General features: G+C 43.5%; 1 protein-coding gene across 1 annotated transcript; it reads left to right on the plus strand.

The window, feature by feature from the left end:
* The first annotated feature begins 377 nt into the window (after positions 1-377).
* LOC115170612 (galanin receptor type 2-like) lies at positions 378-12,971 on the plus strand. Its single transcript, XM_029726869.1, has 3 exons — positions 378-503; positions 9,978-10,372; positions 12,127-12,971. Exons 2-3 carry the CDS (start codon positions 9,999-10,001, stop codon positions 12,878-12,880), a joined length of 1,128 nt encoding a protein of 375 aa, XP_029582729.1. The 5' UTR covers positions 378-503; positions 9,978-9,998; the 3' UTR covers positions 12,881-12,971.
* Positions 12,972-16,898: the final 3,927 nt, after the last annotated feature.

A 16,898-nucleotide genomic window follows, 5' to 3' on the forward strand; every position in this document is an offset into this window, starting at 1 on the left:
CACCACAATTAATAGCTGATGAGTTCCAGCCGTAGTGCCGTAGTCTGGGTCCAGCAGGGGTTTGACTGATTGACAATATTGCTTGAGGTTATTCCTTTATCCCACCAGCTGATAATAAATAGTGGTTGTTATGCCTTGCTCCAGTACGGACGGTAGTGTGTAAAACACAATGCACCTCTTCTGCAGTGAAGTGTGAACATTCAATTAAATGTGGAGGAGGAGCTTTTGTGAGAGGGGGAAAGGGTGAGAGAGAGAGAGAGAGAGAGAGAGAGAGAGAGAGAGAGAGACAGAGAGAGAGAGAGGGAGGGAGAGGAAGAGAGGGAGAGAGAGAGAGATCCAGGCAGAATATCAATGTGCAACGGAGGAGAGGGAGGAGAGAGAGCGCTCAGGCTATGGAGCAGATATTAGCATGAGCATCATTGTTTTTCTGTTGAGGGTAGCAGAACACAACAAACATAAACAGGACATTTGAACAACGGATATATCGTTTGCCAGTAATCCTGGTAAGTGAAGATCACCCTAAATACATCTACTTCTAATTTGCATGATGTGTCTACATTCATACACAAACACCTTCAAATATTTATAAAGCAATTCTTCTAAAGGTTTCACATGCATTTACCATGTACCATATTATGTTGTGAGGAGGTGCATAACAGCCGACCACTGGAATGTGTGATGCTAGATGGAAATGAACTACTCTTACTGTTGCAATGAGAATGTGCTTCAGAAGTTTGGTTACATGTTGTTTGTGTCTTCACGTTCATTTTGTTTAATTACATTTGTTCATTATAAACATATTTATTCCACTGATCTACACTCACCGGACAGTTTATTAGGTACACCCATCTGGTACCGGGTCGGACCCCCTTTGCCTCCAGAACAGCCTGAATTCTTTGGGGAATCACACAGTTGCTGCAGATTGGCCAGTGGTACATTCATGCTGCGAACAGCCTTTTCCATCTCATCCCAAAGATGGTCTATTGGGTTGAACTCTGGGGACTGAGCAAGTCACTCAAGTAAACTGGACTCGCTGCCATGTTCCAAGCGACGTATTTCCACTCCTCAATTGTCCAGTCTTGGTGATCACATGTCCACTGGAGCTGCTTCTTCTTGTTTTTAGCTGAGTGGAATCCGGTGTGGTCGTCTGCTGCAATAGCCCATCCGTGACAAGGAAAAGCAGAAAATGTTATGTTTATTTTTTATATCCTGTCATTTTCCCTCCTCTTATTTTCCCTCACTGCTGTAATTCCAAACAAAACCATCATTATGACTCAAGACGAGAGGCAAATTCTGCATCCTCTCCAACTGTTGGTTCACACAAGCTAAGGGATTAGCTCGATAGCTCGATAGCTCTTCTAGCTCGTCCTCTCTGCCTGCCTCTCAGGCTGGCTGTCATGCTGCTCTTCCTGTCAGCCAGCTCCTGCTACTCAACAGACATCCCACTGCAAAACTCAAATGTATGTCAAGATTGTTTCCCCCTGAGAGTTCAGCTTGCTGAGGGTGAGGAGAATCGGCTCTGACTCTTGACAACAGGAGTGATGAGACACCTCTTGGAAATGGACTATAGACAGTAGCGGTAAAGCTAAAGTGGTAGGCTAGAGAGCATTGATCTAAATATCAGAACTACTTACTTATTGTCTCATACAACTCCACTGAGGATGCCTCAGAGTTTATTAAAAAAAAAGTGTATTTCACATAACCGCCCTTCCTCTTTTGGTAATCGTCCATTAGCCACAGAGGTATGTTGACAGTTTGCTTTTTCATTATTATTCAAGGTCCCATATTGGCAATATGTGAGGAACGGCGGGCGAAGGTAGCCTACTGATTACAAATGGGACGTTGTGTTAGGAAAATCTATGCTTTTATTATTGGATATATTCAATTTAATCCTGTTCTCCAAAAGCCTAATTTACATTAAAAAGGCACAATACTGTACGTGTTGTTGTGGTACCACAGCAACAGCAAAGTAGAATGTGATGTAAATTTATTTATTTTTTTGGTATTTGATTATTGAAGATTTTAGGTATGTTTGTGACGTGTTTGGATGTGCTCATTCCACTATGTTTGCTTCTTTGTGTTTGTGTTCCCAGGTTGAGTCTGTGTTTGCTACTGTAATTGTCATCTCCCAGATATTCTGATTAGATTTAATATGGAGTCTGTAAGAGATTTAATAGGAGGTAGAAAGACAGTGTTTTTGAGAGAGACTGTTTCCCATTCCTATGAACCAGAAACCATTCAGTGAATGAGACAATTTAAAAGGGGTTTACTGTATGCTATGGTACTGCTCTAAGGCCTATAGGAGAAATATGTAAGAAGAGTCAACCATAGTAGTACAGCGCCCCTGGAGCAAATTAGGGCACATCGACAGATTTTTCACCTTGTCGGCTCAGGTATTCCAACCAGCAACCTTTCGGTTACTGGCCCAATGTGCTAACCGATAGGCTACGTCAAATACCTGACTTTCAGCTGATGTAATAATAATTTGACAGTGATTTGACAAAATATTACTTTTAAAGCTTTCATGATCCCTATATTAACCCAGAGATCAAGCCAATGGCATGCAATTTAAAAGGTGGGAAAGGCAGGATGCTGCACACTGACAAATCACCAGATGTACTTTAATATCACCCTTAACGCAGTATGACTTATGAATGATTTGGGAAGAATCTAAGTAGTTTGTTTTAAGACGATATGAATGTGCTATAAAGCCTTTACAGTTGTTGTTATTTTAAAGTGTGACTTGAATCCTCTGTCACAAATACGTAAAACTGTAATAACAATAATGTCATATCAGATCAATCATACGCAATCATGACAGCAGATGTTAGCTTGGCAACCAACTTAGCAGTCATGTCACAAACCTAATAGGATCCCTAGCCAATTAGTTGGCCGAAACAATACTCTCTGTCATGGCAATTTAAAGTTGGTTACAGCAGCTGTTGTTTTGACATCTGACTTGTCATGTTCATGGTACGGTAGAGATCAGTCAGTCCTGTGCTGGATCAAGTCCAGTTTGGTTATGAGGAGTGATGGGTCTGGTGTAGGCTGATAGAGATCTAGGAGGTGGAAGTATATGGCTGTCACGTCTTGACCATAGAAAGATGTTATTTTCTATGGTAGAGTCGGTCAGGGCATGACAGGGTTTTTCTCTCTCTATGTTTTCTATTTCTATGTTCAGTTTCTAGTTTTGTATTTCTATGTTTGGGTTTTGTTTGGGATGATTTCCAATTAGAGGCAGCTGGTCCTCGTTGTCTCTAATTGGAGATCATACTTAAGTAGGGTTTTTTTTTTCCACCTGGGTTTGTGGGAGATTATCTTTGAGTCAGTGTATGTTTCACCTCTGCATCACGGTTTGTTGTTTTTGTCATTCAGTTTATTTATGTATTGCATAGTTTCACAGTGTAAATAAAATGTGGAACGACACACACGCTGCACTTTGGTCTGCTTCTCTTTACGACAACCGTGACAGAATCTCCCACCACCAAAGGAACAAGCAGCGTGGTCTAAGGACAAATGGACTTGGGAGGAGATATTGGACGGGAAAGGACCCTGGAGGCAGGCTGGGGAGTATCGCCGTCCTAAAGAGGAAATTGAGGCAGCGAGAGCAGAGCGGCGACACTACGAGGCACTAAACCAACCACGAGGCAAGTGCGAGAGGCAGCCCCCCAATTTTTTTTTGGGGGGGGCACACGGGGAGATTGGCAGAGTCAGGTTGGAGACCTAAGCCAACTCCCTGTGCTTACCGTGGGGAGCGAGTGACGAAGCAAGCACCCTGTTATGCGGTAATGTGCACTGTGTCGCCAGTGCGCATTCACAGGCCGGTGCGATCTGTGCCTGCGCCCTGCATTTGTCGAGCTAGGTTGAGCATCCAACCAAAACGGGTTGTGCCAGCTCTACGCTCGATCTCCAGTGCGCCTCCACGGCCCAGTATATCCTGTGCCTGCCCCACGTACCCGGCCTCTAGGGAGTCTATTCAGCCTGGTACGCTCTGTGCCTGCTCCTCGCACTTGCCCTGAGGTGCGTGTTACCAGTCTGGTGCCACCTGTGCCACCCCCACTCATCAGGCCTCCAGTGCACCTGCCCAGTCCGGGGTGTCCTGTTCCTGCTCCCCGCACTCGCCCTGAGGTGCGTGTTACTAGTCTGGCGCCACCTGTGCCAGCCCCACGCATCAGGCTTCCAGAGCGCCTGCCCAGTCCGGGGTGTCCTGTTCCTACTCCCCGCACTCGCCCTGAGGTGCGTGTTACTAGTCTGGCGCCACCTGTGCCAGCCCCACGCATCAGGCCTCCAGTGCGCATTCCCAGTCCAGAGCTTCCGGCGACAGTTCCCAGTCCAGAGCTTCCGGCGACAGTTCCCAGTCCAGAGCTTCCGGCGACAGTTCCAAGTCCAGAGCTTCCGGCGACAGTTCCCAGTCCAGAGCTTCCGGCGACAGTTCCCAGTCCAGAGCTTCCGGCGACAGTTCCCAGTCCAGAGCTTCCGGCGACAGTTCCCAGTCCAGAGCTTCCGGCGACAGTTCCCAGTCCAGAGCTTCCGGCGACGTTTTACAGTCCGGAACCTCCTGAGACGGCCCACAGTCCGGAACCTCCTGAGACGGCCCACAGTCCGGAACCTCCTGAGACGGCCCACAGTCCGGAACCTCCTGAGACGGCCCACAGTCCGGAACCTCCTGAGACGTTCCCCAGTCCGGACCCTCCAGTGACGTTCCGCAGTCCGGCCCCTCCTGTGGCCCAGAGTCTCCGGCGGCGGCCTGCGGCCCAGAGTCTCCGGCGGCGGCGATGATCCGCGGTCCGGTGGCACAGAAGCAGAGGGATCAGTGGGCGGAGCGGGGGTTATGCCCCGATCCGGAGCCGCCTCCTCTGTGGGAGGATCCGCGGGATGGGAAGGTTATGTGTACTGCACCAGAGCCGCCATAGACAATAGTTACCCACCCTGCCCTGTTTATGTGCGGTCAGAGTCCGCACCTTGGGGGGGGGGGGGTGTACTGTCACGTCCTGACCATAGAAAGATGTTATTTTCTATGGTAGAGAAGGTCAGGGCGTGACAGGGTTTTTCGCTCTCTATGTTTTCTATTTCTATGTTCAGTTTCTAGTTTTGTATTTCTATGTTGGTGTTTTGTTTGGGATGATCTCCAATTAGAGGCAGCTGGTCCTCGTTGTCTCTAATTGGAGATCATACTTAAGTAGGGGTTTTTTCCACCTGGGTTTGTGGGAGATTATCTTTGAGTCAGTGTATGTTTCACCTCTGCGTCACGGTTTGTTGTTTTTGTCATTCAGTTTATTTATGTATTGCATAGTTTCACAGTGTAAATAAAATGTGGAACGACACACACGCTGCACTTTGGTCCGCTTCTCCTTACGACAACCGTGACAATGGCAGTACAGCTCTGCTTTGAGAAATGTGTGTTTTTTAAGAGCTGTCAAATTTATGCTAGACAAGTACCATCCAAGCCAACAGATTTATTGTAATGGTATAACTGATAACAAATCTCTAATAACAAGTAGGTTTTGGACCTCAGTGGAGGTAGAGAAAACTAGCTTAACTGAACCATACCCAATAACTGCAAAATCTACAACACCATCAATGTTTTACTCCTTTTATGATAGATCCCGATAGTGATATAGTATATCTCAGAGAAAAAAATATGAATTACAGTGGGTGAAATGGTGGATTGCACAAGCAGCTTCTGCTGTATTTTGGAGGATGAGCCATACTTTGTCCAGAGTGGCACTTACAGCAAGTGCCAATTTACCAACACTCATCGTTGGTCCAACATGAACATTGAACAGGAAAAATAGAGTGAGAATGGTCCAATGATGTCAGTATGCATGGTCCTCATGTATAGACTGATTTAATATCTGCATGGTGTTAGGAAGTACAGTATGTATTTTTATTTATAGTTTAGTTCACAAATAAGATAACGACTGCAGAACTGTAGATTCAAACAAGCCTCTACTGTATAGGCCTACCTGAAGCTTTCATACAGTACAATGTAATCACTCTCCTAGTAACAAATCCATTTCTGCATCATCTGTCATGGTTTCATCTGAATCTGCATGCTACGAATCCCTTTGCCCTGCAGTCTAGGGGGGGATGGAAACGAGACCCGTAACATAACTCATGCAAATTATAACAGTGAAAAAGTAACAGTGAGAACAAATAACCACAGACAACTTAAATCTGTCAAACACTAATGGTTTATTGTTAAACACACGGTAAAGGGGGGCGGGAAAAGGGGCTGAGCTGGACCCAAGAAAAGAAACAAATATCCAAAAACCCCTAAGTAAGTCTACCTGCTTCAATAACCGCTAGCTAACTAACCAATAAAATACAGTGGGTGGTACGCCCAGTTCTAACTAGGGTACTTAGACAAAGTATTCCTACGGGTAATGTATGCCCATGGGCAACTTGTCTTGTTACCCCCTTTTCCCACCAACAAACAAACAGTCATGTACCACAACAATACTCACAGGATAACGGACAAAGTGACATGTAGGTGCAAAAACGAGAGAGAGAGAGAGAGAGAGAGAGAGAGAGAGAGAGAGAGAGAGAGAGAGAGAGAGAGAGAGAGAGAGAGAGAGAGAGAGAGAGAGAGAGAGAGAGAGAGAGAGAGAGAGAGAAATGGGGACACAGAGAGATTGAATGACAGACAGATTGAGCTCTTGAGAAAACAGCTGAGGGAGTTTTTAAACCAAGAGAAAGGGGATGTGATTGGTTAATGGAAACAGGAGGAGGTGTGTCTTCAGATTGATGACTGATTGGGGAATGATGATTGCCACCTGTGAGGAGGGGAGAAGGAGAGAGAAGAAATACACACACAGGATACATACACAGGATACCTGTATCCGTAACACAGCATTTAAATAATATTAGTGATTGTGTATGTGTGTCATGTCATTTCAACCATTTCCATTAAAATGTGGGCATCATTGAAACGTTATTGAGGCACACTCCAAAGCCATTGTGCTGGCAGGCCTACTGTAATCAGATGTGATCTGATATGCTGATTTCATCAGTATGTAAAACTTGTTTCCCAAACTCGTTTTTTTTTTGCCCTAGCACTATACAGCTGATTCAAATAATCAAAGCTTAATGATGACTTGATTATATCAGCTGTGTAGTGCTAGGGCAAAAAACTAAACGTGCACCCCTTGGGGTCCCCAGGACCGAGTTTGGGAAACTCTAAGTAAAACAATGACATCCCTGCAGATTTTGAAGAATGCTCTCCCAAAGATACCTTGATTTACTTATTTATATGCACATGATTTATTGAGACCTGTCTATCAGAAACCAACATCTCTCCCTACTCAATTTTTACTAGACCTTGCTGCTGGTATGGCTTAGCAGCAAATGGATGTGTGCATCTTCATGCCATGCAAGATGCTAACCAGGTCACTTTGGGTGGGAAGGCTACAGAAAAGACACAAGTGGAGTAGACAGATCCCTTGGGTAGTCTGAGCATGCACCGGATCCCTGTTATGAAAATACATGGTTGTCTTTTGTTTTCTTCTCCGCAGCTCTGGTGATTGTTGACGTGGAAGAAAAAGCATTTCACCTTTTCCCATTCAATCGCCTGTTAGCACAAGACCCTGATGACAATAGAGCTGGAGGGTTTCTCACACTGTGTACTGCATGCTGTGTTCTGTGTTGACCGATAGATTCCCTTTCCCATATCTAGTGAAGCATTAGATTAGCTATCATACTTGCTATGGGTAGTGTTGTATATTGGAAGGAATTCTATCGGTTCGGCTTTGGTCTCACAATTCTTTCATCAGTCCCAGTGAAACGAGCATCAAACTATTGTGCATGATTCATTTGAAAATACCATGAAAGCATAATCTGTTGGCTTTTCTGAACACCAGCCTTTGATTTCAGAACAATTTTATCTCTCAATTGCTGTGGAACCATCACTAATTTCTGCAACGTCACTGTGATTAGAGCATTAAATCAAATCAAATCAAATCAAATTTATTTATATAGCCCTTCGTACATCAGCTGAAATCTCAAAGTGCTGTACAGAAACCCAGCCTAAAACCCCAAACAGCAAGCAATGCATGTGAAAGAAGCACGGTGGCTAGGAAAAACTCCCTAGGAAAAACTCCCTAGAAAGGCCAAAAACCTAGGAAGAAACCTAGAGAGGAACCAGGCTATGAGGGGTGGCCAGTCCTCTTCTGGCTGTGCCGGGTGGATATTATAACAGAACATGTTCAAGATGTTAAAATGTTCATAAATGACCAGCATGGTCAAATAATAATAATCATAGTAGTTGTCGAGGGTGCAACAAGCACGTCCGGTGAACAGGTCAGGGTTCCGTAGCCGCAGGCAGAACAGTTGAAACTGGAGCAGCAGCATGGCCAGGTGGACTGGGGACAGCAAGGAGTCATCATGCCAGGTAGTCCTGAGGCATGGTCCTAGGGCTCAGGTCCTCCGAGAGAAAGAAAGAGAGAAAGAGAGAATTAGAGAGAGCATATTTAAATTCACACAGGACACCGGATAAGACAAGAGAAATACTCTAGATGTAACAGACTGACCCTAGCCCCCCGACACATAAACTACTGCAGCATAAATACTGGAGGCTGAGACAGGAGGGGTCAGGAGACACTGTGGCCCCATCCGATGATACCCCCGGACAGGGCCAAACAGGCAGGATATAACCCCACCCACTTTGCCAAAGCACAGCCCCCACACCACTAGAGGGATGTCTACAACCACCAACTTACCGTCCTAAGACAAGGCCGAGTATAGCCCACAAAGATCTCCACCATGGCACAACCCAAGGGGGGGCGCCAACCCAGACAGGAAGACCACGTCAGTGACTCAGCCCACTCAAGTGACGCACCCCTCCCATGGACGGCATGGAAGAACACCAGTAAGCCAGTGACCTAGCCCCTGTAATAGGGTTAGAGGCAGAGAATCCCAGTGGAGAGAGGGGAACCGGCAAGGCAGAGACAGCAAGGGCGGTTCGTTGCTCCAGCCTTTCCGTTCACCTTCACACTCCTGGGACAGACTATACTTAATCATAGGACCTACTGAAGAGATAAGTCTTCAGTAAAGACTTAAAGGTTGAGACTGAGTCTGCGTCTCTCACATGGGTAGGCAGACCATTCCATAAAAATGGAGCTCTATAGGAGAAAGCCCTACCTCCAGCCGTTTGCTTAGAAATTCTAGGGACAATTAGGATGCCTGCGTCTTGTGACCGTAGCGTACGTGTAGGTATGTACGGCAGGACCAAATCGGAAGGATAGGTAGGAGCAAGCCCATGTAATGCTTTGTAGGTTAGCAGTAAAACCTTGAAATCAGCCCTTGCCTTAACAGGAAGCCAGTGTAGGGAGGCTAGCACTGGAGTAATATGATCACATTTTTTGGTTCTAGTCAGGATTCTAGCAGCCGTATTTAGCACTAACTGAAGTTTGTTTAGTGCTTTATCCGGGTAGCCGGAAAGTAGAGCATTGCAGTAGTCCAGCCTAGAAGTAACAAAAGCATGGATAAATTTTTCTGCGTAATTTTTGGACAGAAAGTTTCTGATTTTTGCAATGTTACGTAGATGGAAAAAAGCTGTCCTTGAAACAGTCTTGATATGTTCTTCAAAAGAGAGGTCAGGGTTCAGAGTAACGCATTACTAGGGTGACTTATGATTAAACCTATTAGGAGTACATTTTTATCCTCACAGTTGGAACACAATCCACCATTCTTGTAAAATAAAACATCCAAAAGGAAATAGTTGCTCAAATTTGCGCAATGTAGGGATTCAGGACATGAGACATAATAGAAATTGTAGTGTCATGAGAACCAGAAATATTTAACGAACTTTCCTCCCTATCCTCGTGGTTTGAACATTTGAATGAATTGGTTTTAAAACATTTGTGAATCCATACGTTCAACAATGATCCGTCTTGTGCTCCCTAAAGTCCCTGTAGCCCCATTGCAGTCATAATTCAGCAGCATTAAGCACATCATGTACTTCTCTCATTCTCTTCCAGAACTTCTAAAGTACTCCCAAAATGTCAGATCTGGAAGACTTCAGCAAAACAGCAGGGCACTGGAACACATCGGACAGCTACCAGCTGAATCCCACCAGTGTGATCGTGCCCGTGGTGTTCTCGCTCATATTCCTGCTGGGGACCATTGGGAACAGTCTGGTCCTGGCCGTCCTCCTCCGCAGCGGCCAGGTGGGATACAACACCACCAACCTGTTCATCCTCAACCTCAGTGTGGCCGACTTCTTCTTCATCATCTTCTGCGTGCCTTTCCAAGCCACCATCTACTCCCTGGAGGGCTGGGTGTTCGGCTCCTTCATGTGCAAGGTGGTCCACTTCTTCATCAACCTCACCATGTACGCCAGCAGCTTCACGCTTGCCGCCGTCTCGGTCGACAGGTATGTATGCTGTAGCTCTTGTTCGCTAATGTCTCATTTTACGTTAAAATGTCAAAACATTGAAACACTCCATACAAACGTTTCTACATGTATACAAATTCCATAAGAACATCTTTATTCTAATTTTGGGTTAAGTGCTTCTTTATGGCTCATAACGAGGAGCTGATAGGAATAGACTTAATTTGTGAAATATTTTGTAATTTTTATTCGGCTGAGTTCTAACCGAAAGCACAGAGACATAACCTGTGCAGCATCTCTAAAGGTCGATGCCAATTAAAGTACAGAGTTCTATTGCCAAGGTCACTATTTCCCTCACCTCATTAAAGCCCAGCACACTTCCTCTCTATACAAGTGCCCAATGCTCTCTCTACAGAAGAGGCTGGACGCTCATTTAGCAAAGCACACGGCAGTAACATATACTGTAGTCATCCATTGGTCATTATTACAAAACAGCCTTGACATTTTCACAGAGCATAGGAAGAATGTTAATCAGGCATTTCTTTTTTGGCAACCCTGTTGGTCATGTTAATTGAAACCCAGTATTCATGTGATCAAGGGAAGGGCATTTTATCTGTATTAAAATGTGGAAATGAAAGAGTAGGTCTTGACCTGAAATTGAGGCTGAATCTGTGATTGAGTACAATAAAAGACCACTAATGTGTTATCCCTACATGAAATTGACATATTCTTCTTTCCTGCATAAGTGGATGCCTTTTATTCTGCAGGGCCCTCGCTATGCTCAGCCCAGTGAAAATAGCTGGTCTTTTTTCCCCCTATATTAAATAAGGGAGCAGAAACCCTGGTGTTGTTTACCTTTTGGAGGGGGACATTCATTTGATAGATGTCCTCTATGTGAAAAATGAGCATCCACTCAGGCTACAGCTGAGACCTAGAATACCCAGCAGTAATTATTTCACTGCCAGGTTGGGATGAACAATATACACACACACTGATTGCCCTTTCATGAGTTCCATTTGCAGCACCAATGTGCCGCTTTTCTATTAAACCCCAGAAGTAAGCGCTCATAATATTTGTATGTCTTTGTGCAAGCAACACAACAGTAAAAACAATTAATTCCATTTAGAAGGTGGAGTATAATGAAATCCCAGTTGACTTGCAATTACACATATAAAACAAACACTATACAATGAGTGTACAAAACATTAGGAACACCTGCTCTTTCCATGAGACTGACCAGGTGAATCCAGGTGAAAGCTATGATCCCTTATTGATGTCACCTGTTAATGCCACTTCAATCAGTGTAGATGTAAGGGAGGAGACAGGTTAAAGAAGGATTTTTAAGCCTAGAGACAATTGAGACGTGTATTGTGTATGTGTGCCATTCAGAGGGTGAATGGGCAAGACAAAATATTTAAGTGCCTTCGAATGGGGTATGGTAGTATGTGCCAGGTGCACCGGTTTGCGTCAAGAACCGCAATGCTGCTGAGTTTTTCATGCGCAACAGTTTCCCGTGTGTATCTAGAATGGTCCATCACCCAAAGGACATCCAGCCAACTTGACACAACTGTGGGGAGGATTGGAGTCAACACGGGCCAGCATCCCTTTGGAACGCTTTCGAAACCTTGTCGAGTCCATGTCCCGACGAATTGAGGTTATTCTGAGGGCAAAAGGGTGGGTGGGGTAAAACTCAATATTAGGAAGGTGTTACTTAATGTTTTGTACACTCAGTGTATATTGATTCATGGCATTATGTTTTAATGGAATATGTAACTAAGTCTTTCTGTTTGGTCTAGGTATCTGGCCATTCGCTACCCTCTTCGCTCTAGAGAGTTGAGAACGCCCTGTAATGCTGTGGTTGCCATGGTAGTCATCTGGGGACTATCATTGATCTTCGCAGGACCGTATTTGAGCTACTACGACCTCATAGATTACGCCAACAGTAACGTTTGTGTTCCAGGTTGGGAGGAGTACAACCGCAAGGTGCTGGACACGTGCACCTTTGTGTTTGGTTATGTGATCCCTGTGCTCATCGTGAGCCTGTCCTACACCAGAACCATCAAGTACCTGTGGACTGCTGTGGACCCTCTGGACGGGATGTCAGAGTCCAAGAGGGCTAAGCGCAAAGTCACCAAAATGATCATCATCGTCACAGTGCTCTTCTGCATATGCTGGCTGCCCTATCATGTGGTGATCCTATGCTATCTGTATGGAGACTTCCCCTTCAACCAGACCACATACGCATTCAGGATCCTCTCTCACTGCATGGCCTACGCCAACTCCTGCCTCAACCCCATTGTGTACGCCTTGGTGTCCAAGCACTTTCGCAAAGGCTTCAAGAAGGTGTTCAGCTGCATTCTCAGTAAGAACGGCAGGAACAAAGTGCATGTGGTACATGTAGCCAACACTGTGCCTGGGTTCCAGGCGGGGTCCACAGAAGTGTCACAAATGAATGAGGACAATGTACGGCAAAATGACTGTGAGATGAGTAGCCGGCCCATCGCCGAGCCGAGGGAAGCAACTATAAGCCATTTCCAGAAACAGCCTTGAATGATGAGGCCTATGGAAAAGAACTGTGCAGATTGCCTTATCACAAAGACTTTGTATTCCAACCTCAAAGGGAAGCTCAATGATGACAGTATCTCGGTTTTTGAGATGGTGACAAATGGGAATTTGATGAGAGGGTAAAGAGAGCATGATTCTTAAAAAAATAAACATGAGAATGGTTCAAAAATAGAATTATAAATTAGAATACTAGTCATTTAATTTATGGGTTGCACCTATGTTTCATCACAATATTGGTTTGAATATTTGTTTTAGAACTGATGCCGACTGAGCATTCTACTCTGTGCGTTATCAATGAGCGCTGAGGAAGATATCAAGTGCATTACAATGGCTTGGAAATACAATTACATTTACATTTCAAAATGAGGCAAATAATTAGTAGGAAAACCTTTTGTCATCATTTTGATGTCATCAGATGGACTTGCAGAATAACGTTAGCTAGCAAGCTAAGATTGAGTGGAGATCACCAGATTTTAGCTAGCTAAGTTTAGCATTGCTAGCTATTTTTGACAAACTTTGCTAGCTAATGACAAGATTACCCTCTGTCTAAAGTACATTTTATGAAATGATAATGATGGCAAAGTTGTTTCCTACTAAATATTTGCCTACTTTAGCAACATCATTGTAATTATGCGAAGCAGTCATTACCCTCCGTTCAGAATGACTGGGTTTATCACAACTTTTGGGCACCACTATGGCAGAGGGCGGCTTGAGAATGCTCATAACAATGGCATGACGCGACCAAGTGATGTAGGTGCAACCTATGAATAGGATCTCTATGGGTTCAAATGTATTAGGCTGGTGGTGTTATCTTTTTGCTTTGCACATATTTGTATTTTTCGCATGTTTCTCTCTGATGTTTACTGCACTCAGTCACTTAAGAGTTGTGTTGCTGTTGTAAATGCCTTGCTGCTAACTATATTATCCTTTATGACCTCTATTCACTTGTATTATCTACTGTCTGTTAAACTCTATGAAGTCAACGTTCTCGTTTCTCTGTTACCTTTCTTCACTTTCCTAGTTTCCCCTTTTCTAGTCGAGTCTCCTTAAAAGCTTGTATACTACCTCACTGCTGTGTTAAACTACCCTGCCTCTCATGTTCTTACCCTCCTCTCATTTAGAAATTCCAAGAAATGCAATTTTCCACCAGCAGGACTGATTTTCCTGCAAAAGGCCAGAATAGAAAAGTATATATTTGATATTTAGAACTCTCCTTTATACCCGGCAATTTTGTCAAAATGCAATGTGCTTTCTGTATTATTTGTTTTTGCCTTTGTGTCTGTACTTTATGCTCTTCTCTAACTTGTTTATGTGTATTGGATGAGATCATGTATTTGGTTAAATATTGGCTAAACATTTTAGAAGTGGATGTAAATATCAATTATCAAATAAAATGTTTTATGTTGCAATATTTAATGCTATTATTGGTAACATATCTAACCCTAATCCTAGCTTCATGTGAACAAGCCTCATGTAAAGTAGCTATTCATAAGCAATTCGTTTAAACTAAGATTAACAAATATTGTGTGTTCTAAACATTCAAGCTCTAACAGACCATGCTTTAAAAGCTCAATTGGTTCAGCTTACTAACAATTTTTCCCATGAAACAAATAGCTCACCACCTCATGGATATCTTAGCCCATATACTGTAGATTTTCAACGTCTCTAACTCTAAGTATGACTAATTAAAAGCAAATTCCGCCTGGGGGAATAGCAATTGCTTTCATGGGAATTGCTTTTATCCCTATATGGGATTTCAGTCCCTACATCAATATTCATAACTACAGAATTGAGACTTTTAGAAAAGCAATAAGGAGTTCTAACAGTCACATCCTTATAGCTCCTTGTGTTCTTTGCTATGCTAGGTTTGGCAACATGCGCATTACATATCTAAAAGCCAGGATGGAGTATGTATCCTTTTCTTGTTCACCCATTAATAATAGGAGGAAACACATGTGACACACTTCACATTAGAAATGCTTTGTGTGTTTGTTTTGAGAACCTTCATTAGGAAAAGGTAGTAGGACAATAATGCTCTAAACTGGTCAGTTCATGTATTCTGAAGGTTGGAAAATATGAGCTAATCCGATCTCAATAGAAGAAACTATTAACATGCAAAGAGTAGAACTAATTTACAATGCAAGACGTGAGGAGCTTCAATTAGCTAAATCCTACTTCAGGTATACTGTATGTCTAATAAAATGACTATCATACTAACAGTCACAGGTTCAGTCTCACCCAATTCTTATGAAGCATTTTGTAAGACCCTTCTAGTCAGGCTCACCATCCTACACATTTCATAATTGTCTCTCCAAATGGTGGTTCGATACATCCACCTTCTCCATTGATCCTATTCTTTCGATGGCAGGCAATAATTTCCCATGTTTCATTCACTGGCATTACAATGAGTACAGACAGTAAATATAATTATTGAACTACAGGCTCTCTGTTTGCACTGATATGATTATAGAAAGACATTGTTTGTCTTGTGATTTTTTGAGGATTTTTCAATGACGCTCTGTAAGACTCGGTACTCGTTTCTGAATTGTCGTGGCAACCAATCAATAAGCCTGCAGCCTCCCTTGTCCTCAGAGCGCTTACCCTCATCTGTTTCACACCTTGTAGCGTTACATCCTTGAACGCATCTGACCACGTTTGTACATGGAATAAATATGAAACTGTTTGAAGATAGAGCACACAGTGCTGTGCGTACACACGAAAGAGGATTATTTTCTCCATTAAAGCCAGTGGAGGCTGCTGAGGGGAGGATGGCTCATAGTAAAGGCTGGAATGGAGTCAATGGAATGATATCAACCACATGGAAACCACATCTGATACCATTCCATTGACTCCACTCTAGCCATTATTATGAGCCGTCCTCCCCTCAGCAGCCTCCACTGATTTAGGCCTACCTGTTCTTGGCAGATTGTTCCTTTTCCTCTAGGAAGTAACTCATACTGTAATAGAATATCAATGAAAGCAGCAAGAGAGAGTGAGTGAGCGAGAAAGGGGAGAAAGAGGGAGCCCCCAGAGATCCTTGCATCTCTGGAATTTGACCTGGGAGCAGGCAACATTTGCATACAGGAGTTGCCTCTGCTTCACTTTGAAGGAGCTCCTGATTAAATAATAAAACTTGTAAAGAAAAAAGCCAAGTGTAATTATCATGCATAGACATTACAGAATGACTCTGTCCAATGTGTGCTAAATGAAAGCAACGTTATGCATAAACACAGCATGATTATGACTCATCGGTGTATCATCATCATGGTGGGAGTGCATTCCTTAATGTAATCACGCTGTAAGGCATTTCAGTTTGAAATGTAGCATGTCACACCCAAAACCCAAAGCAAGCAATTAAGGCTGGGATGAAAGCTTTTATTTTGGCACACAGTAATTGACTGTAACATCTGTCAAGTGTGAAGTGGTGGTACAAGATTTGAAGTTAAATAGAGAGTGGTTTGTCTCTACGGATTCGTCCCTGAGATGTGTTCTCTGACTCGTTCATTGTTAGGATAACTCTATTGTGCGGAAGACTTCCTCCATCCCAGAATGACGCAGCTCGGACACAACGTCCTGAATTTTTATATTGACAAAAGACAGAGATTCAAATCCATGTCCACTCACCAGCTGAATCAAGAATCAAGTGCCTTACTGTTTGACATTGTACCACTTCAATCTGTGGGCAGATGATACAACTGCAATGAGTTATCTTCAAAGAGAACTCCATTGGTAGCCTACAATGTCCATTATCCTTCAATATTACCAAATTAGAAGCAGGAAGGATAATGAAAAATGAGTGACAAACAAATGAAATGTGTTTCCGACAAACTGGCTAAAATGTCTGTGCTATAATTTTATGAACTGTTTTATTGTCTAGTAGCAGTAGAGCTGGAACATTCTCTTCCAGCAGGTCAATACTCCATCTAATTGTCTTTTTAATTGAAAAATACTTAATTGTCTCTCACCACAGAGAGTTACTAACTCCTCAAGACCGTTATTGCAG

This window comes from Salmo trutta, chromosome 32 (genome assembly GCF_901001165.1).
Source record: "Salmo trutta chromosome 32, fSalTru1.1, whole genome shotgun sequence".
Classification (NCBI taxonomy): Eukaryota; Metazoa; Chordata; class Actinopteri; order Salmoniformes; family Salmonidae; genus Salmo; species Salmo trutta.

Excerpts from the sequence above, each read along its gene's own strand:
- LOC115170612 (XM_029726869.1), top strand. The coding sequence starts at position 9,999 with ATGTCAGATCTGGAAGACTTCAGCAAAACAGCAGGGCACTGGAACACA. Across the intron at positions 10,373-12,126 it reads GCCGCCGTCTCGGTCGACAG|GTATCTGGCCATTCGCTACC; the intron begins GTATGTATGCTG and ends TGTTTGGTCTAG.